The sequence below is a fragment of the Juglans microcarpa x Juglans regia genome, chromosome 4S (assembly GCF_004785595.1).
Source record: "Juglans microcarpa x Juglans regia isolate MS1-56 chromosome 4S, Jm3101_v1.0, whole genome shotgun sequence".
Classification (NCBI taxonomy): domain Eukaryota; kingdom Viridiplantae; phylum Streptophyta; class Magnoliopsida; order Fagales; family Juglandaceae; genus Juglans; species Juglans microcarpa x Juglans regia.
Window position 1 is genome coordinate 25,211,298 of NC_054601.1, and position 22,950 is coordinate 25,234,247.

At 34.1% G+C, this 22,950-nt stretch overlaps 2 protein-coding genes across 2 annotated transcripts; both read right to left on the reverse strand.

The window, feature by feature from the left end:
* Positions 1-145: 145 nt before the first annotated feature.
* On the reverse strand, positions 146-1,372 carry LOC121261948 (nicotianamine synthase-like). Its single transcript, XM_041164384.1, has one exon. The coding sequence runs from the start codon at positions 1,290-1,292 to the stop codon at positions 330-332; it is 963 nt and encodes a 320-aa protein (XP_041020318.1). The 5' UTR covers positions 1,293-1,372; the 3' UTR covers positions 146-329.
* A 6,667-nt stretch (positions 1,373-8,039) lies between these two features.
* LOC121261952 lies at positions 8,040-11,082 on the reverse strand. Its single transcript, XM_041164395.1, has 3 exons — positions 10,942-11,082; positions 10,720-10,804; positions 8,040-8,994 (listed from the first exon to the last, which is right to left on the reverse strand). Exons 2-3 carry the CDS (start codon positions 10,787-10,789, stop codon positions 8,276-8,278), a joined length of 789 nt encoding a protein of 262 aa, XP_041020329.1. The 5' UTR covers positions 10,790-10,804; positions 10,942-11,082; the 3' UTR covers positions 8,040-8,275.
* Between the last annotated feature and the right edge of the window lie 11,868 nt (positions 11,083-22,950).

The following is a 22,950-nucleotide window of genomic DNA, read 5'->3' on the forward strand; positions in this document are numbered from 1 at the left end:
CTATGAAAATGTAAAACTTAACTAAGCAAGAAGATAAAAGAATTTAAGAACACTAGTTCTTGCATATATATATGTATATATATATTGCTAGCCTCCATGGCATGTGAACCTTTTCTAGTTCATTGGAGGAAAATTCAGAAACACATATGGAACTTATTTTTTTCTTAATTTGAAGATGCAACAACACGAAATAAAAGCATGCTTCAAGAGGCTAAACTTGTTAGACATGCACGAAAACATGTGAGAAAAGCCATTACATGACTCAATACTCATGTATATAGATGGAGGGTATTGTAGACAGACATCTTGGATAAAGAAAGATAACTGGTCTAGGAAAGTTGCTCCTCAAGAGCTAGATCCTCAATCATGTTCCCATGGTTGAAAGGATTGAATGCTTGGATTTCAGAACACTTGCTAGGCAGTACCATGGGGCCAAGACCCTGCTGCTGCTCAAGTGAGTGTGTAGTCATGGGATATTTACGTGCAATCACAACCGAATTAATAACATCATCAGTTGGATGAAACACTGAAAGAACCTCGAATCCAACAAGATCGGACGGATCAACCACCGGATAGAGAAAAGCCCTAGCTCCATGTGCACTCCTTAGCATCAAAAGAGCTCCTGGCGCCATGTACTTGGCGATATGATCTATGACTCGGACCTTGTCGTCCTTGTCCATGCCCACTAGAGCTGCCAAGAAAACAACTTCAAAATCTTTCAAAGCAGTTGTTACATTCATTATATCAGTGGTATGGAAGAACATTCTTTTTGACAAGTCAGGATCAGATGAAACTAAACTAACAGCCTTTGAATTGGCTAAGGGGTCAATATCATAATTGTGAAAGGTCGAGGAGTTGAGGTGATTAGATGCCAAGACAATAGATGTAAGGGGAAGGGGACCAGAGCCCACAAAGGCAATTTTGCTAGGGCCATTTTGGGTGCAGTGTTGGGAAAGGATGTTGAACTCAAGGAGGCTAAGCTTGAGGTAATTAGAATAGTAAGGAAAGATATCAAGATGGTCAAGTGGTTTCTGATATGAGCCCAAAATGGTAGAGTAATGGCTCTCCAAAAGTCCCTCAGCCTCCCCACAAAGCCTAATCAGCTTTGACCTGATTTCTTGCACCCTTTTGCACAGCTTGGTTACATCAATTGGAGTTGGTGGCATGCATGTGAACACAAGTTGGGTGAAGAGCATGTTGACATCTTTGGAGGGTTTGAGACTGTCGAGGTTTGAGATTTGCTCAAACAAATTGCAGACTTGTTGAACCAAAGGCTCTTCCTGGCAACCCATGTCGACACTATGAGGTAATAGGAGAGGCTCCAATCCAAGGAAAAGGATAATCGAGTTATGATAAAAACTTGAGAGCAAGTTACAACGTCCTGTCCTCTGATGGAGTCATTATTTATGGGCGGTGGTTGGGCCCACATGGCACAGAGGGTTGCCCTATTTTTTTTTTGTTTTTTTTTGTTTTTTTGTTTCGTTTTTCTGTTCTAAGCAAGCTTGATCATCAAGAAAACCATATTACACAAGAGTATAGTTATGAGCATACAAAACCAGCAAACTACACTAATTACACTAAGCAGATCAGATCCAAGGTGGATCTTTTCTACTGTGAAAATCCAGAAGACAAAGAGGTAATTTAATAAGGGATATGCTACCAAACACATTGTTTGATGTAGCCTATTGCGCTAAATTATGCGCTCATCGATTTTGATGTCGATAAATTTTTTGTGATGTCCATTTCTGAAAAGCCTTTAGAAGGGATGAGCAATCTGAAATTATGTTGAAGATGAACCATTTAGGGGAAGATGAGGGGTTGTTGAGAGCTTCGGCTACCACTTGGCAATCTCATTCTGTTACTATATTATGGAATCTTCTATGAAGAGCCTCCTCTATGGCTAGCTTGGCAGCCATGGCCTCCTTGAACACTGGATTGGTGGAATTTAAAAGTCTGGTGGCCTTGTTATATACATTTCTAATGCGATAACGTTTACTATAATTATGTTAGATACTACATTCTCGTTTTGCTCTTAAGTTCTATTATACACAGTTATTTTTACGTATTTTTTGTGCATTCTATTGATGAAGAATACGCAAAAATGACTGTAAATATAAATTTTGAATAAGGATACAACTTCAACCCTTCTAAGCAACATTTTTTCTTGTCCATCCTTCATTACAATGCCCCATCTTCAAGCTCTGCGATTACAACTACATAGGCAACTGTTCCTGTCTGTTCCCTTCACATCTCACACATGCTTTTAGTTTAGTTATAAGGGGCATAATCACTATAATATTTAGAACATGTTTGCTTTAAGCACACAAAAATAAGAAACAAGATGAAAATATTCTTGCTAAATATACTTTTTTGTTAATGTTATTAAAAAATTTCATAGGGTAACAATAAATATTGTAAGACCAACTTTATGTCTATATTTTTTTTAACAAAAATTCTTCTCATCAATTACTATTCGTTACTTCACACCGTACACCTTATGAAAAAAAAAATTACTAATGTATAGAACACATCTACTAAAGTGATTACATGGCATAATTTGATTTGTAAAATAAATTTTAAAATTTAAATCTTACTATTTAAATGATTTGGACGATATGTTCTCCACGTAAACTTAAGAATAAAATAAGTCATATTTTTTTCACCTGAGATCCTTAATTTTAAATAAAAATTTGAAAGAATATCGTTCATAATTATCAGCATCACTCCGTTCACACTAGGTGGCCAATAGCCAATTTAATTAATACCAAGAGTACCCCCACGCAGGTCCATGTAATTTAGCCAATGATCGTCATGAAAACTTGTTCAAACTTAATAAATAAATTTATGTAGTTTACGTACACTCTATTTGGCCGTCATTGGCTCACAAGTCACATCTCTCGATTCCTTTCATATTACCCTTTCACTTTGTTTATATATACATTATCTAATTGGTTTAGTAGTGTTTAGAGCATGGCAATCGCCATTGTCAAGTTTAAATTTTGATTAAAATTTAAGATTTTGGCTAAATTTTTGAGGTTAACTTATATTAGACTAGTCATTTTAAAGTTAAAATAATAATATAATATTATATATTTTAATATTTTTTTTTTATTTTTTTAATAATTTATAAATACACTCTATATATTAATTAATAATTTAATTTTTACTATCCAAACAAATTATTTAACATAAGAAGAAATGAAAAAAAAAAAAAAAAGTAAGAAGAAAGGAAGAGAAAGGGAAGGACGGGAGAGAGGAGATGTGGAGTCAGTGAGAAAATTAGGAATACTTTTTAATAAAATATTTTTTAAGTTGGTAAACAGTAACTCACTAATTCATTTACTATAGCTCATAACTTGACTTGAAGTAATTAGGCTAGTCCAATGCAGCTAATTTTGAAAAAATATAGTCAAAATCTAGACTTGACTGGCATTTGACTAGTCCAATACCAATGCTCTTAGAGTAACTAAATTCTCAACGCCTACATTCTTAATATTTTTAAAAATAAGAAAGAAGACATTGAGAGTTTTCTACCGAAACACGTAAATTAATCTTACAACATTTAATATTATGATTTGTAAAATCCACGTAAATGACAATAAATATTAATTATATGATAAATTTCATGCATGTATCCATTTTTCTCATAATCGAGGTTATAAAACTTAGGACAAAAACTTTAAGGATCCTAATCTATATCTAAATAAAAACCCTAAACAAGTGCGGCGTGATAGAATGCAAACATTATATGTATACCATCTTTTTGTTTTTTTGTTTTTTTTTTTTTTTAATTTTATTTTTTAGGGCTTCTTTGAATCATAGAGGGAGGACACTTTTCAAAAGCTAAAAGGTCGATGGCCTCCATAATGTTGACACTTGCACGTCTTGAAACTTTTTATTTTCATTTTTCTGAACTCAAGATAAGTGATCTGGACGGTATACCCTTTAATTTGATAGTGCAATTATGGTTTTATTTCTTTTTATTTATTTTTTTGAGACTTTTCCCTTAACTTCAACAGTATAACTGAAATACATAATTCCCAGTGGATAGTGCGAATTACAATTGGATACTTTTAGATTATTTTTAGATGTTGAAATGATTCTAGATGATTAGTGAATAATAATAAAAAATTAATAAATAATAGTAAACTGTTTGTAAATAGTAATGAAGTAATCTATGCTATCTTCGGAGATTTTTGCTCTGTAACAAAAGTTCCTGCATGCAAGTTTTAGAGTATTGACAATAGTTTCATAAAAATTATTTCTAAAATTGGATAAAAAATACATGATTTCTATAAATCCAAAACCTTCCTACCCATAACCCCACATTGATAGTCATTGAATTCATCAAAATAATAATATAATATAATATTATTTTTTTAATAAAAATATATATATTTTCATATTTTACAATTACACTAATAATATGTTAATTAATAATTTAATTTGATTCTTACATTATTATTACAAGACGGTTGGAGATTAAACGTGAATAAAAAAGATATTTGAAAATTAAAAGTGAATAAAAAATAGAATTTGATGAGTAAATAGTATCCCTTTAAATTTAAAGAAATCCATCCATTTACTATAGCTCAAAGCTTCACACTTATTTTTTTGGCTAATCTAATGTAGCTCTATTTTGATGAAATTTATCATATTTTATATTTGGTTAGGCTTTTGATGAAACCAATATCAATGCTCTAAATGGAACCATTGATTTGGGAATTGAGGGGGTAGACTAGGGTTCAAATTGTTCTATTTTCTTTTCAAGAGCTAGGACTCCAAAATGTTATATCTATTAATATTATATCATATGATTTTAAAACTATTTTTTATTTTTCATTTTAAAACTCTTTCGTTTCATTTATCTTTTGATCATTTAACACATATTATCTTTAAAATAATGATTAAAATGATGATGAATAACATTTTTTAAATGTCAAATACAAGTTATATTAGATATATTGATGCTTTTCCAAGATTCCATAATAGCATATGAATATTGTTTTTTTAAAAAGAAAATCTATGCATCAACCTTTATTCACCCCCACATCTCACACTATAAAAAGAAAAAGAAAAAAAATAAAAATTTGTTAGATGTGAGGTGTGAGAGTGAATAGTGACTGATGTATAGATTTTCTCTTTTTCAAATAACACCCACTGAGGGATATAAACATGATAGATAGATGTTGACATTAATCACATTACAATACATTTTATTAGGTCATCATATTATATATTTTCGTTCCATCTCTCTTGTGGTCGGAAAAAAGGGATGATACATGATCTATAATATGATAATTAATATATATTACAACTTTTTGGCAAATTTGGCCAACTCCCACTGCCAACAAGAAGACTAACGCGACAACTCGACATTGAAGTTGGGTTATCTTCGATCCATGCATTGTCAAGATTCAAGAGGTGGGGCTATATATAAAGGAAAATGACATGATGTGAAATGGAGGAAAATGAATCATTTTGGTTCACATGATTTCAAAGTGAGTTTTATGTAAGTATTTTATATGGATAGCAAAAAATTTATTTGGGCATTGTCATTTGGAAGGCAACCCTTGATTCTTTTCTTGTCGAAATGATCTATTTAGGAAGAAAAATAAGAATTATAAGCTCATTTTAATCATTATTTTTTTTTTATCATCTTTTGATATAAAATTAAAAGACTGATAAATAAATAAAACATAATAAATAGTTTTCTTATAATTTCATTACATATTTTATATTAGTTGATGTTGAAGATTTCCATATAAGCGGTATGTTACGTACGTACCTTAATAAGAATGTTTATTAAAAGGGTAATGCTAGATACACTTTTAGAGTATGTAATTTCTACGTACTATTTTTTTAAAAAAGTGGATCCCATCATTGAAAAAATAATTTTTTTATATTTATTTACTTTTTTTTAAAAGAAAATGTGTGAGACTTGTATACTTTTAGACTCCAAATATCATTTCTCCTATTAAATAAAAGTAATGTTGGATATAAGATTAGCACATACAAGTCCCTATCTTAAAAAAAATATAATGCCAACAATAAAGAACGGTTCATTTTTCCTTTTTCAATTGGCCAATTCCCTATCATGTTCAACATGAATGGCACCAATGATGGTATTAAAAGAAGAGAAGCATTACATATATAAAGAGAATATATAGAAATGAATTTATAAATTAATGTGAGTTTATGTAATTCATTAAATCTACTTTATAATAAACGTAATTTTATAATTTGATGTATTGTATCAAATCACATAAATTTATAAATATACTTTTATATAATTTATTTATAACTAAAGTATTTCTCTTAAAAGAATAAAAGGCTTTATTGTTTTTTTTTTTTTTTTTTTTTTAATCTTTGTGTAGTTCTAAATTCTTCTAATTTAAGAAAAGAAAAATGAAAAGGACAAATAGACAGGGGTTTGTACTTAGTAGGGGCATCCTAATAAAACCCAGTGGTGGGACCATAGAAGTATGGCACAATTGTTGGCTATGATATAAAGTCAAATTAACAGTAGCCATTTTGAAAATGGGAAGTGTGGCAACCACACGACACCATGCGCCTCACACCTGCCACCGAAAGTGATGGGGCCATCTTTCGCTGTACACTAGTCTACCACGCCACCATTCATCTTCTACCTTGGGGCCCGAATCTTCCCCTTTTATCTTCTCTTTTTGTGGGATAAGGACCTTACTATTATTTTCTCTTTCTTACTATTATTTTCTCTTTCTTATGGTTTTATAATCTCCAAAGAAATCACACACACAATGTGAACGTTTAAGATTCTTTTGCGTTCTTGTCTAAATTTAAAATTTGAAATAAAAAGAGATAGATAGATCATAGATGATGTAACTGAATATACAAGGATAATAATTCACTTAATGTCTATCTTTCATACTTTGGAAGATCTTTTTCCTAATGAGAATCTAGGGTTCATTTGGATAGTGAGATGAGATGAAATGAGTTGAATAAAATATTGTTAAAATATTATTATTATTTTGAGATTTAAAAAAGTTGAATTGTTTATTATATTTTGTATGAAAATTTAAAAAAATTGTAATGATAAGATGAGATGAGATGGATTAAGAGTGTTTCTGTATCTAAATGAAATCTAAATACTAAGGAGGAGGAGATGATTATGCACACTTTAACACAACCATTCAACCCAACGAATGGTACTATTTAAAAGCTTTTACACCACACTGTTGCATAATTTGATTGTAAGTTTAAATTTTAAAATTTATCTTTTAAATTAAATTATCACGTAGATGATATGTAGTGTAAAATCTTTCAAATAAAATTATTCCGCCCTATAACTCAAGAAATTGGACTTCTATGCCCGGTTGTTAAAACAACTAGGCCCAGTGTCAATGGTCCTTGTTATGCCGTCTTGATCAAAACTCATTGGGCCTGCGCGAGTGACTGGAACATCATAAAACTGAACCATTGGCTACCCAAAAGTGAGTGGATTCGGCATACATCTGATTAGTTTGATCCAAGATGATCCTCCTCCTCTTATCTCTTCTAACCAACAAAAATAATGTAGAATGGCCTAAAATTGGGTAATCACTACTCAAAGTTTCAAATCATGCCCCGATTCTTGGCTGTGAAGCTTCACTCATCACCTACATTCTGCACTCTCTCCTGCACCATCAATCCATGTAACTAAAGTCTATTTGGATAGTGAGATACGATGATGATTTTACATAAAAGTTAAAAGTTAAATAAAATATTATTTTTTAATATCATTACTGTTTTGTAATTTGTAAAAGTTGAATTGTTTATTATATTTTGTGTAAAAATTGAAAAAAATTGTAATAATGAGATGAGATGAAATGAGATCACACTGTTTCTGTATTCAAACGGTAAATCAATGTTACTTCTCCCCTTCCTTCAATTCGACCCAAAAAATAGGGGAGAGATATGGGAGGGAAGACACCCTTCCTAAAACCAGCACAACATCATAAAGGATCAATGAATCCGCATTTCACTATATAAAAAGTGACAATATACCAAAGCACCATCAATTTTTCAAGAGGCTTAGTGCATAAACAAACATCTTTTGGACAGACAACTCCCAAGTGTTAATTACAAGATGCAAACTAAGCATGTTCAACGAAATGACTTCCCGTAGAATTACAGGACAGTTGTAGGGCAAGACTACACATGGGGTTTATGCACAGATTTTAAACAAGTCACAAAAAGTACAGATTATAATGAAACTATAGGCAATAGACTTTGAAGAAAAGAATGGTAAATGATCCTACAGTTCCGAATCTTCATATGCTTCAGAGCTCTCATAAGCAGGAGTTTCATAAGCATTGGAATTTTCAGACTCTTCAGTACTCATGTACGATGGAGCCTCATAAGCAGGAGTTTCAACAGCTTCAGAATTTTCGTAAGCTGGCATTTCACGATCTACATTTTCTTCAGTTTGAACAAATTGAAGCAAGTAATGCACTCCATTAACCACATCATATACCATAATTCCTATCCTACCTCCAACCCAACTGCCCAATTCACTTCCCACAAGATAGCCAACCTTCCCCAGTCTTTGCTCTCCTAGGAAACCACCGGCATAGGTGCCAAACAATGTTCCAGTGCCTCTGAGGAACCCTTCTGTCAAGGTACCACCATAATATATTGCTTCAAAAAAGTCCCATCCAGAAGAGATAATGGGGCCTATTATGCGTTTGGATTGCCGGGTCACCAACTTTGCCGCCTTTGCACCTTCTTTCTGTGCTTGTTTGGCAGCATCTTTAGCAGACATTCCCTGTGACAATGCATCAACTAAAGCAGCCTCAATTGCAGAATGCCTCGCCTTTTCAACATGAGCAGCTCTGATGTTGTAGAAGTACAGCTTCACACCCTCCTTCACAGCGCAAGCTACAGATCCAGAGCCCATGTCAAAACAGTTCAAGAATGTAAACTTTCCACTCTGAGATGACGCTTCTTCCCCAACCAGCTGCCGACATTTTTCAGCTATAAAAAGTAAAAGCAAGGTAAACTTTCTATACCTCTATTGGAACAAGATGCATAGAACAGGACAACTAAGTGAAGATATGTAAACATACACAATTAAAAATTACAGAAGCAATTTAAAATTAAAATCAAACACCATTTCTATATATATATATATATATATATTTTGATAAGTAAGAAAATTTTATTGATCCTCATAATTAGGCAAGACTCAAGTACACAGGTAGTGTACAAGAGAGATATACATAATTACAGCCTACTAGGAAAGAAGGAAGCATACATTTCTATATTTGGGTATTCGTAAATATTGTTTAAACACCCTAGGGTTGAAAGCTCAGCTCTCTTTTCAAGAAAAAAATCAAAAACTTCAAATCTTTCTCAAAAGTGTCACCAAAAACAAAATGTAAGAGATTATTTTAAAATTTCATCTCTCTCTGTCTAGAAACTAAACATTATTATCACTAATTCTTTCTAATGGGTTGATGGTATGAGCAGAATAAATAAAATGTATCTGATTTTGGCAAGAAATGTGCTACTTAATTCAGAAACAAATGCAAACCGAAACTAATCAGACCCAAAAGTTGATAAAATTGAAATAGCTAATCAAAATTCAAGTTCAGAAAAGTTATAGTAGGAAGGAAGATGAGAAGGTATGGAACAGAAGCAACAAAGTAGATGATAGGACAATCAATATAACTACACACCAGATCGTTCCAACAAATAAAGCATAAAAACATATATTAGTTTAATGTATAGTGCCACAACATATCCATTTTATGCAGAAATGTTGGGAAAGCATCAGAAGAGTGATGAAATGAGAAAATCCAGTGTGCAGTTATGAGGATGAATGATTGATAAAATGCTGCAAAGATATCAGATACAGGTAATGTTTAAGACCTTACGGGCAAATTGTAATTCCTGTCTCAAAAACTTAGCTCCCTACAACTGTTCCATATTCATGAACATAAAACCATTCCAAGCATATCCAGTCAATGCACAGCAATAGAGGCCAGAACCAAACTAACATAAAAAATCAAGATACAAACCTTTTTTAACTTCCTTTCACGTATCTTCATTGACCTATATGGCCGTATGTCACCTCTCCCATACTTACCAACAGAAAAAATATTACTTTACAATTTTGATTAGGTCATAATCATTGAGCAAAGCTTGAATTATCAGCATACTCTGTAATCAACCTTTGAAGTTTGACCATTTCTTTCTGGTATTGTATATTATACAAAACGGCCAACATTATTGAGCTTAACGTCCTTCACTCAAAACCAAACCTTTTACTCCATTTGCCACAACTTACGACAATGGATCATAAGCAACATTAATAGCTGAAGCTTTGGTGGGGAAAAAGCTTCAGATAAAAAAAAAAAAAAAAAACTATGAACGAAAACAACTTATAATTGTGAATCTTGGGAAAATCTTGAAGTTATAACCCGGAATAGCTTATGATGTTAAATCTTAGAACTTAAATTAATTAATAATACTTGTGATCTCAAAATTTTTGTAAAATATTTATGTAACACTAGATTCCAATTTCCTTGAAAATTCAATATGACAATTATTTTCTTTCATTTCCTGCATTTTTTCAGCAACCGAACAATGCATAACTCGAGACTTCAATAAAACAAAGAAGCAAACACCATATGATCACACGACAGCCAGATACCATAAAATCAATTCGAATTCCACCATTATATTAAATTTGAGTACCTGCGATGCTGAGAGCGATGATACCGGCGATTAAGAGCAGAAGCTGAATCCGCTTCTTCTGAAAATCCATGCACTCCAAAAAAAAAAAAACCCTAACACGAATTCAAAATCTAATTTTCTCTACACATACATGAATAGTACAGATACAGACATATATAAGCATTTTAATTTTTGAGATCTCAGAGAGATTGAGAGATCAGAGGTGTTAATCAGCTACTATTACCTTTGACGAAGAGAATCTTAATTTTCAAGCCGCGTGAAATGAATGCTCGCGGCTTGCGGGACCACGTTAAACGCTGCGTATTGAGATTGGCCTTCATGAACATTGTCGTTTTGATACGTGAAGCTAAAAACAAAACGACACAGAAAATTGTGCATTGATACCGTTGCTCAAATCACATGAATTTGTAATTTCTTTTAAGCAATTCTCTTTATAAACTTAATATTTTTCTACGTCTCAAATAAATATATTAAGTCTAAAAATGTATAAAAATTACAAAACTCAATAAAAACTAAACGTGCAAAATTTTGTATCGTAAAGAAGTAAAGAACATGCATGATGTTACTATTTTTTAATAAATAATATGTTTGTAGAGAAATACTCTAACCACAAAAGTAATCTAACGAACTGATGTGGTATGATGTGATTCGTCAAATTATAAAATTATTTTTATTGTAAAATAGATTTAATGAATTATATGAAGTCATGTCAATTTGTGAGATTAATTTTATATAATATTTGTGACTGTAGTAGTACTCATGTTTGTGACGTTTGTTTTAATCAATGTTGTTGTTAAGTGTGGCTGCTTTCATTTCACAAGTTACACAAGTCTAACTGGATCTCCCATGTTTAGATCGTTGCAGTTCAAGACCAAGTACACATCATTCGTGTTCCTTAGAAGGAAGGAATATCGTTCCTCACTGTTAAAAGTATTCAGAGGTTGTCATCCCTTTCCAATTCACTTGCATTGTCGTTTTCGAATGCCTAGTGGATATGCCTGTATGAACCAGCGAAAGACGTTCGTGTATGGTTTAAAGGGAAAAGAGTTGTTTGATCGTCTTCATGAAATTGGTACACTTGCCCAGGCTGTTTGATCGTCTTCATGAAAAGGGTTGTTTGATTGGCTTAAGAATTTGCCACTTTATTAATGTATGGCTTTTAAGGCCATGAACTGCATGAGATTTACAGGGAGGGCTATATATAGTCCCTTCAAATGGTTCTCAAATAATTTCAAAAAGTATAGAATCTCTTTTTTTATTCTCTCTTGTGAAAGTATCTAGGTTGTAGATTTGTTGAGTATTACTCTAGTTTATTTTACGTAGTATACTTCACCACCAAAAAGAGACGCTTAAGGTTTATTGGGTTATTTGTTCAGGTTGGATAAACTTGTAGAGCAATTCAATAAGCTGTGTTTAAGGTATTTTGCCGTGTTCTCTAACATTGACCATCTTAAGGCAATTGCAGTCCATGTTTTAGTTGTCTTATATGTTCAAACAAAATTAAACTAGGAGAGGTTAATTGTACCATTTTTAGTTTTTGCTGGTTATAATAGTTCCATACAGTTGTGTTGGAGCCTTTATAGTAGCATTTTTACATTTACTAGGTTTACATCTTCTCATCTTTTCCATGCAAATGTTCCTACGTTCAGCGGTCATGGGTTTTATTAAAACGGTCAAAATCATCTCTTTTTGATAAATTAAATGTATGATTGCAAATGTTTTTATTTTCAATGCTGAAGCTATTTCAAAAGTTGCTGTCCTATCATCTAGAGAATGTGCTTTTAAAGTTTTTCAACTGTCTTCTAACTTGCTCTGTTATGGATCATGCTCTCTCTCTCTCTCCCCCAAATGCAGTAATCTTGAAAGGCACAGAAATTTTCTACTTTGTTTAGCCTGCGTAAAGATTTTGCTGATAACACAAACCAAAGAAGCATGTCTCCATCATTAAAAAGCCTGTTTATTCATTGTCAATCCAAAAAGTTACTGGTTTGAAACCAACTTTAATATGAATACATTAACTGATTGCAGTTCTAGTTATCTTTGTTCATGTAATCACTTCCCTGAATTTCTCCCCTCATTAGTCGATGGCTGGTAACAATTGAGTTTTCCGAGATTTTCTGACTCGATCTTAATCCAAACATCTTTAATCGGTCCCACTACTTCTCACAAAACCCCATAAAACCCGTCTTTAAATGTTTTCTCATGGGAAATCTCTTACATTCGAATATCCCCTAAGACCTGCTAATTTAAGTTCTCACTTGGATCCATAGGCTGACTTAACATGACAAATGCTTGGTCAAAATGTTTCTTTTCCTCCTTCGGTTAAGGATGTAAAAAGATTATTTGGGACATATCACCTATCAAATTCATTTAAGATGACTTTTATGAGTAATAATTTACATATGTTGGTAATGGGGATAGTTTTCACAATCTGCTTGTGTCTTTTTCTAGTTCCTAGTTAATGCTAGATGCAATTCGTGTATACTTCTTGTGTACTTGGGTTATGTGTACAATAAAACTTTATTCTTTCTTATCAAAAAAGAAAAAAAAACCCACCCATGGGTAGCCCAAGTGGTAAGGGCGAACTTGTGCGCATGAGCCCCATATCACAGGTTCGATTCTCTTTGAGATCTAGGGGTGGGCAGTGAGGCCCTGCCCCAGCTGCCCCACCCCGCTTCCAACCCGCCCTAGTGTGAAGGGGCGGATTACCCCGTCCTCCAGATGCTGGGTGGGTGGCCCCACCAGCATCTGGCACCCAAGGCGGGGGCGGGATAGGGGTGACCCCCACCCCGCCCCGCATAATTATATATATATATATATAAAATAACCCATGCCTGGGTTTTTTTAACTTAATAACAAATAACAAAATGACGCTGTTTTGTCAATGGAAAAATAGCGTCGTTTCGTTATTTGTTTAGATCCCCTCCACGAGCTCAGTACCCTACCAAGTTGAATCGCTCTCTCTCTCTCTCTCTGAGTCTCGCTCGGTCGCTCCCTCTCTGCAATCTGCATCGCCGTCACCGTCATCGTAGCCTTCTATGACTTCGTCGCCGAAGGTAAGAAACTCTAAATTAAGGTTTTATTTTTTGTGATTTATATTTTATAGAATGGAGACTAGAGGAAGGATGAGGTTTAATCGGAGATGGATGATGGGATTTTGTGATCTGTGTACTGTGGAGACTTGATTGTGCATGTGGTTTGAATCGTTGATGATTGATGAATGATGTGTGACTGTATGTAAATCTGTCCATGTGTTTTTGATTTTTTTTTTTGTATTATGTAATGTGTGTGAATTTTGATAATTGATGAGTTGATTTGTGGCTAATTAATTCGGATTAGAACCCTAAATTAATTTAGGGTTCCAATCCAAAACCCTAAAATAATTGATCTGGAACCCTAAAATAATTGATCTTATGAGGTGTACTTGAAACAAAAACAATCAATAGACCAAGATCTCGTGAAGCATCATTAACCATTCACTTGTAAACAATGAAATTAGACTCGGAATTGAATTAAACCACATTTCACAAAATATGAAAATTAATCATTAGCAACAAAAGAATTTCAATTGCATTGCTTTACTGTTACTGCTCCCCCTCAGTCTTCTACTGCTACTCCCCCTCACTTTTTACTCCCCTTTCACAAAAGACTTTTTAACTCAAAGACTTTTTTTTATCTCCCCCCCCCCCCCCCCTCAGTCTTCTACTGCTACTCCCCCTCACTTTTTACTCCCCTTTCACAAAAGACTTTTTAACTCAAAGACTTTTTTTTATCTCCCCCCCCCCCCCCCCTCAACAATTTAACTCCTCCTCAACAACACACTTTCCCCATTTTTGTCACAAATTTGTCAAGACTTAAAGCTCATTCTCATCAGAATCAAAAGAATACATATCACACATATGTGTGCCGAGATGAGAACATTAAGAGCAATTTTGATTTGATACTGCTAAAATTCTCTCTGATCTTAACACAACCATGCATTTTGATAAACCTAATGTATGAATGTGAATGCATGTCAAATAGTGAGCAAATAATGGAGGTAACCTAGTTGAGACATAAAACCAAATACTTGGTGGGCACTACTTGAAAACCCAGATCAACAATGTCGTAACACACACAAAATCCTTCCTCAATACAAATAAAACACAATCCCAACTCAGATAAACCAATGATTCATGCCTTTTTTTTTTTAATAATTTTTATAAATCAACGTCACAAACACCCAAAAAACCAATTCATGAAGTACATTCTCAACCGGGAATCCCGTGCCCTAAAATTGGATAAACAGTAGAGAGTCGTATGGGACACATACCTCGAATAGGAGTAGGTCCTCTTTGATTTTGTACTCACTCGTGGATAAATGCACACTCAGAATGGGATATGGCATGAAAGAAACTGAGAGAGGCGTGGAGAGTGGATATTGGGAATGAAGGAATTTGGGCTTATCCGCCTGGGTGAGTGACTTAAGTCACTTAAGACATGAAATGTGCTACTCATGAGACCCTCCTTTTTGGAGCAAAGTCTTTACTGGGACTTTAAGTCATTAAAATAGACACCCACTCCCAAATGAACAACCATCAGTTTCAGACTTATGCACAGACACTAAGCTACTCAAACTTGAGTAAGACAAAAAAAATAATACCATAAAAAGACTATAAAATATATTTTATATTTTCCTTATTTTTTAAATAGGTAATGAACATATTTAAATGCATATCAGTTCAAGCATAGTGCCACTCATACAGAAATTAAAATATATTTCATATTTGTAACAATCACAATGGTTGTTCACACCTCATAAGAAAGTTCATGTAAGTGTGTGAGTGAGAATACTTATTTCAAGGAATCATCTATATATATATTTTCCATCTCTTTTTTTAATTAATTAATTAATTTCTTTATTTCTATAGATATTTCCAAGAGATTGTCTCTCACTTTAAAAGTCAAATTCTATGCTAAGGCCTAGATACTTGAAAAAGTATCTCCTCTAAACACAAATTTGCACAACCTTTTGATATGTCCATTTTTATTGCTCATCGTTTTCCACAATGATTAAAGCAATAATTTTTTCTATAAGAACTTAAGGGACAGATCCGTGTAGGGTGTTTGTCTTTTTCCATAATGATTAAACACCGAATTTTTCTTTCCATTTGTTCATATGATATGTTAAATTTAGTTTATAATAAAAGTAACTTTACAACTTGACATATCATATCAACTCACATCAGTTTATGAATTTACTTTTATAAATTTTTTTTTATGACTAAAACTTTATTGTATCCAAAAGTAGAAATTAATGGTGAAATTATTAGATGCAAATTAGGCGTAAGACAATGTACCAATTAGCAATCACTCCCTTTAATTTGTTCCATAATAATATATTACGTTGGCCAGATGGATGACCTGTGGCGGCCAACCTTTGAAGATACGTTGTTTTCAAAATATCCAAAATCAGATTCTTGGAGATACTTGGAGCCTTGACCCCGGCTGCATCCACCATCATCTTCAATATTTGTCCCTTCTCAGTATATCAATTAAGCACAAAGAGAGAAAAAAAAAACTGCAAATCTCATTAAATAATTGATTACATGGTCATGACATTTTGAAACCATCAATTTTATAGTTTGTCATGTCTTATGAAGAAAAGCAGCATATAGCACTCTCATTCAATGTCAGTTTAAAGATTAGTGGGGTATTTTTCTGCAAAATGTGAAAAAATAACTCTTTTTTGGAGATTGCTATGCAAGTGAAAGCCTTCAGTAGAACAGAGGCTTTGATTAGTTTTTTCTTAATAGCTTAGGGGCTATGGTATAGGAGGAACAAGAAGATGCATGAACAAGTGACACTTGAGCCGAGGCAGGTTGTGGAGCATGCTCTTTCTCTTCACAGGATGTACACAGATGCAAGACAGAAGTCTAATATAGAGATTGAGAAGTTATGTGGGTGGAAACCACCTTCTGCTGGTTTTCTGAAGTTAAATGTAGATAAGGCTATGTTTAGAGATCAACACAAAGCTGCGATTGGAGCAATACTCAGAGATGCTAATGGTAAAATTGTTATGGCTGCTAGCAAAGCTGAAGTTGAGGTTGCTGCTCCTGAGAATATAGAGTTGCTTGCTGTGTTTTGAGGCTTACAGTTATGTGAAAGATTGGTTAAAAGATTATACTTTGCACTTTTTATACCATCATAATTTTATACTTTTAATTGCAACTTTTAAGACATATAAATAAAATATAAATAATTTTGACAATCATATCTTAACGAAGAGTGCGAAATATTTTTTTGATAATTTAAGTATAATTAGGTATATTAATATTTATAAACTAAAAATAAAAATATAAAAATCTTAATTAATAGTTAAAGTTATAAGATGTATTCTCCCTCTCTCTCTCTCTCTCTCTCTCCCTCCTTTTTAAGTGGAATCCATATCAGAACTGAAGTGAGAGATTATACCCGGACCCATAAGCGTGCATGATGCTGTGGTGGCGCCTTAGGATACTTTAGTTGTTAGAAGTCTGCTTCCAATTGGAGGAGACACGTAGATTGTGAGCTTTGGAAACAGACTTTCTATGACTATCCAAAGGACATCAAAATAAATTAGAAAATATTTTTATAAGAAAATATCACAAATAAAATTACCGTAAAAAGCTTTTTAACTCAAAGACTTTTTAACTTCCCCCTCAACAATTTAACTCACTCAACAACACACTTAAATCTCCTAACTCCCCCTCAACAACACACTCTTCCCCTTTTTGTCACAAATCTGTCAAGACTTAAAACTCATCCTAATCAGAATCAAAATTATGCATATGTGTGCCGAGATGAGAACACTAAGAACAATCTTGATTTGACACTGCTAAAACTCTCTCTGATCAACTCAACCATACGTTTTGATAAACCTAATGTATGAATGTGAATGGATGTCAAATAGTGAGCAAATAATGGAGGTAACCTGGTTGATACATAAAACCAAACACTTGGTAGGCACTGTTAAGGATATTGCTGAAAATCCTTCTATAACTGCAGAAGATCATCCTAATCTACTAGAATTTGATCCTAGTCTGTTGTAAAATATTGATTGTAATCTGTTATGTAAATCTAGAGGATAGCATGCTTGTTAGTATTTTGAATAGTTTCCTAAACTCTAGGCTACTGCTACTGATGTGGCTTGACTTGTAAACTACTATATATACAATTCAATATAACACTGTTTTGGTATCATGCTAAAACATTCTTTTCCAATTATAATATCTTTCCATATTTTAATATCTTACATGGTATTGTGAGCCAACAACTTACGCTATTTTTTTTCAGATCTTGCTTCCGCATTACTCATCATGGCTGAGTTTGGTTCCTCCTCCCCATCCAATTTTGTTCTTTCCAACCCCATGCAACTTGTCTCCATCAAACTTGATGAGACAAACTACCTAGCGTGGATTGCACAATTCAAACCTATTCTCAAAAGCCACTATCTCCTTGGTTTTATTGATGGCTCCTCCGTTTGTCCTCCTATATTTCTTGATGACACCGTTAAGGAAAATAGGAATATTAATCCAGCCTATTTTCGTTGGTAGAACCGTGACCAACTTCTCCTTAGTTGGATTATATCTTCTATTTCTCCTTCTCTAGTTGCATCTCTATATGGGCTGGACACGTCTTTTTTAGCCTGGCAGTCTCTTACCGCTCGCTATGCCTCTCAATCAAAGTCTAGGATCTCCCACCCAAAACATTAACTACAAAACCTTCAACAAGGCTCTATGACGTGTACCTTATATTTATCTAAAGCCAAATTTTTGGCTGATCAACTATCTACTGCTGGAAAACCTGTGGATGATGATGACCTCATTTCATTCATCATAGGTGGACTTAATCCTAGCTACACTCAATTTATAACTTCCTACTCTTTTCACACTAGAGAGGCCTTTATGTCTTTCTTTGATTTTAGGTCAGGGTTGCTGAATCATGAGATTATGTTGAATCGACACACTCAAGTAAATGCTGATTCAGAGACTTCCTCATTTGCCCTCTACACCAATTGGAAGTTTTAGTCTACGAAGCGCAAGTTACCCTTCACAACATATTCCACTACAAGTTCTGCTGGTTCTACTCGACCAAACCAACCCTTAAAGCCTGTAACTCCTATGTCTTCGAAGGCTGGTTCATCAACTTTTAATACACGTTCTTTGTGTCAGATTTGCAAGGGGATTAATCATCAGGCATTGGATTGTTTTCAATGTATGGATTTCTCCTTTCAAGGACGCCATCCCCTTGCCAACCTTGCTGCAATGGTGGCTGATATAAACTCTGAATTTCTTAACAACCAGTGGCTTGCAGATAGTGGTGCCAATGCGCACGTGACAAATAATGCTGAAAACATTGATTCTAAGCGCAAGTTTGATGGTAATGAGACTGTTGGTGTAGGTAATGGTGCAAGTTTGTCCATCAAACATACTGGTTCATTTATTGTTCATTCCAATAACAATCAATTTCTTGTTGATCATATTATTCACAGTCCTCAAGCAGCCACCAGCTTACTCTTTATCAACAAATTTTGTCTCAATAATAATGTTACTTTTCACCTAACTCATAATGCTTATTTTGTTCGGGACAATTAGACGGGAATCATGCTCCTTCAGGGCTTGAGTGAAAATGGACTTTATCCTATCAATCTGACCAACTTATCGCATAATAAGCGCAGAGGGTTAACTGCTTTCATGGGAATCAAGGCATCTAGCACTCTTTGTCATAGTCATTTAGGTAATCCGTCTGAGTCTGTCCTAGGTCATGTTTTGAGAAATTATGATTTACCTCTTGATGGTTCGATGAGGAAGGGTGTTGTCTGTGAATCTTGCCAACTTGGCAAATCAAAACAATTACCCTTTTCTTTTTCCCATTGTGAGACATTGAGTCTTTTAGAGTTAGTACACTTTGATGTTTGAGTTGCACCTCTTTCTTCCAATTCTGGTTTTAAATTTTATGTTACATTTATAGACGATTTCAATCCTTATACATGGTTGTATCCAATTGCAAATAAATCTGATGTCTTTAGTTCTTTCATTCAATTTCGCCTTCTTGTAGAAAAACAATTTTCATACTCCATTAAATAGTTACAAACTGATAATGGCGGTGAATACATTTTTTCAAACTTTACTAAATATCTTAGTGACAATGGTATTTTTCATAGGCGCACTTGTCCACATACATCTAAACAAAATGGGACAGCCGAACGAAAACATCACCACATAGTTGAAATGGGCTTAATGTTACTTGCTCAATCTGGTCTTGCTAAGAAATTTTGGGTCGAATCATTTCTCACTGCTGTGTATTTAATAAATCGATTACCAACACCAGTTTTGAATAATGATACACCATTTACAAAACTATACAACACAATTCCAGATTACTCATTTCTTCGTAGTTTTAGTTGTCGGGCCTATCCTTTGTTACCTCTATATGCAACTAATAAATTGTCTTACCGAAGTGTCCCATGCATTTTTATTGGTTACTACTCAAGTCAAAAGGGCTATAGGTGCTTTGATCCCATAAGTGAGCATGTTTACATCTCTCGTAATGTTGTGTTTGATGAGACGTTATTTCCAGCCAAGATTGAAGTTCCGATTCACTCTCCTGTTGGTGTCGTGTCTCCTGTTGGTAAGTCTTCTAACTCACTTCAAATTCCATTTCAAATCCAAACTTGAATTCGAATTTGAATTCAAATTCAAATTCGGATTCAAATTCAAATTCAAATTGAAATTCAAATTCGGATTCCAATTCAAATTCAGATTAGAATTAAATTCGGATTCGAATTCAAATTCGGATTTGAATTCAAATAATTTGAATTTGAATTCAAATAATTTGAATTTGAATTCAAATATCCTTGATTTCTTACCTGTCACAACTCCTATTACCACATCTACCTCTCATATTATTACATGATCACAAACTAGTCACTCACACCTTCAACAATTTTCTGACTATGTCACTCATTATTCATCTCAACATCCTTTTAAATTGTTTCAGTCTAATGTCATTCCTCCTAAGCCTAAAACATTCACACAGACAGTCTCTAAACCTGAGTGGCGTGCATCAATGGAATCTGAGTTTAAAGCATTATTGGATAACAGCACTTGGTCACTCTGTCCACGGCCATTTGCTCATCACATTGTCCGCAACAAATTGGTTTACAAGATCAAACAGAAACCTGATGGTTCTGTTGATCGTTACAAGGCGAGATTGATTGCCAAAGGGTTGATTAAAGGCCTGGTATTGACTATTTTGAGACTTTTAGCCCGGTTGTTAAACCGGCAACTGTTCGCATTATTCTTGCTTTGGCTGTACAGTTTCGTTGGACTACACGACATCTAGATGTCTCCAATGCTTTTCTTCAAGGGTACCTTGATGAAGAAGTTTATATGGAGCAATCGAAAAGATTTATAAGTGTTGAGCATCTTGACTTTGTCTATCAATTACATCACTCTCTTTATGGTCTTAAGCAAGCACCACGAGTTTGGTTCCCTCATCTCTCACAGGCACTTTTTGATCTTTGTTTTTCTAGTTCGCCTGTTGATTACTCTCTTTTCACCATTCATAGAGATAAATTGTATATTTTTATTCTAATTTATGTTGATGATATCATTGTCACTGGCAATGATGATTCTACAATTTTCTCTATTATTTCACAATTGAAGACTGAGTTTGTGATGAAGGATTTAGGTGACTTGAGCTATGTTTTAGGGATAAAGGCTACACGTGATGCTACTGGCTTGAATTTGTGTCAATTTAAATATATTGCTGATTTACTTGATCGTGCCAATATGGTTGGTGCTCGACCTTACAAGGCTTCTTGCGTTTTTGGTAGCAAAATGTCCAAGTTTGATAGTGACTTGTTGGATGACCCCTCTGAATATCGGCTTATAGTCGCTGCATTACAGTATGTTACTATTACATGACCTGATATTACCTATACTGTAAATCAATTGTGTCAACATATGCAGGCTCCAACCAGTACACATTGGATGTCCGCCAAGAGAGTTCTCGTTATTTGAATCTCACTGTTGACTTTGGTCTATATTATCAGCCAAATATTATTGCTCTACATGCTTTCTGTGATACTTACTGGGCCGGTAATCCGGATGATCGGAGGTCCTCTAGTGGCTATGGGATTTTTCTTGGGAAATGCTTAATTTCCTAGTCTTCCAAGAAGCAGCCTGTGGTTTCTCGATCTAACATTGAAGCGGAATATAGGACGTTGGCTTTAACAACTGCAAAAATGTATTGGATTTGAATGCTTCTTCGTGAATTGCGCATATTTTTACCCTCTTCTCCTACAGTGTGGCAGTGTGGTGTGATAATCTTAGTGCTATGTTGCTAGCATCTAATCCTATTTTTCATGATAAAATAAAACACATTGAGATTGATTACCATTTTGTTCGAGAAAAGGTAGTCAACAAGGATGTCATTGTTCGTTACGTCAATACTAGCAATCAAATTGCCGACATCTTCACTAAAGGACACACAACCGATTGATTCTGTTATTTACGTGGCAAATTGTTGGTATGTTCCCTACCCTCCAATTTGGGGGAGGGTGTTAAGGATATTGCCGAAAATCCCTTTATAATTGCAGAAGATCATCCTAATCTACAAGAATCTGATCCTAGTCTGTTGTAGAATATTGATTGTAATCTATTATGTAAATCTAGAGGATAGCATGTTTGTTAGTATTTTGAATAGTTTCGTAAACTCTAGGCTACTGCTATTGATGTGGCCTGACTTGTAAACTACTATATATACAATTCAATATAACAATGTTTTGGTATCCTGCCAAAACGTACTTTTCCAGTTATAATATCTTTCCGTATTTTAATATCTTAGAGGCAATATTTGAAAACCGAGATCAACAATGTTGTAACCCACACAAAATCCTTCCTGAATACAAATAAAACACAATCCCAAATCAGATAAACCAGTGATTCATGCCCCATTTTTTTTAAATCAATGTCACAAACACCCAGCAAACCATTTCACAAAGTACATTCTCAACAGGGAATCCCATGCCCTAAAACTGGAAAAACAATGGAGAGTCATATGGGACACGTACCTCAAATAGGAGTAGTGCAGATTAAGAGTCCTCTTTGATTTTGTACTCAATTGGTGGACCTTTCGAATGGGATATGGCACGAAAGAAATTGAGAAAGGCGTGGAGATTGGATATCGGGAGTGAAGGAATTTGGA

What these genes read in the sequence shown, in the direction of transcription:
- LOC121261952 (XM_041164395.1), bottom strand. Translation starts at nt 10,789, where the DNA reads ATGGATTTTCAGAAGAAGCGGATTCAGCTTCTGCTCTTAATCGCCGGT. An exon ending in CATCGCTCTCAGCATCGCAG is followed by an intron (nt 8,995 to 10,719) that starts GTACTCAAATTT and finishes TACTTTTTATAG; the next exon opens with CTGAAAAATGTCGGCAGCTG.
- LOC121261948 (XM_041164384.1), bottom strand. Translation starts at nt 1,292, where the DNA reads ATGGGTTGCCAGGAAGAGCCTTTGGTTCAACAAGTCTGCAATTTGTTT.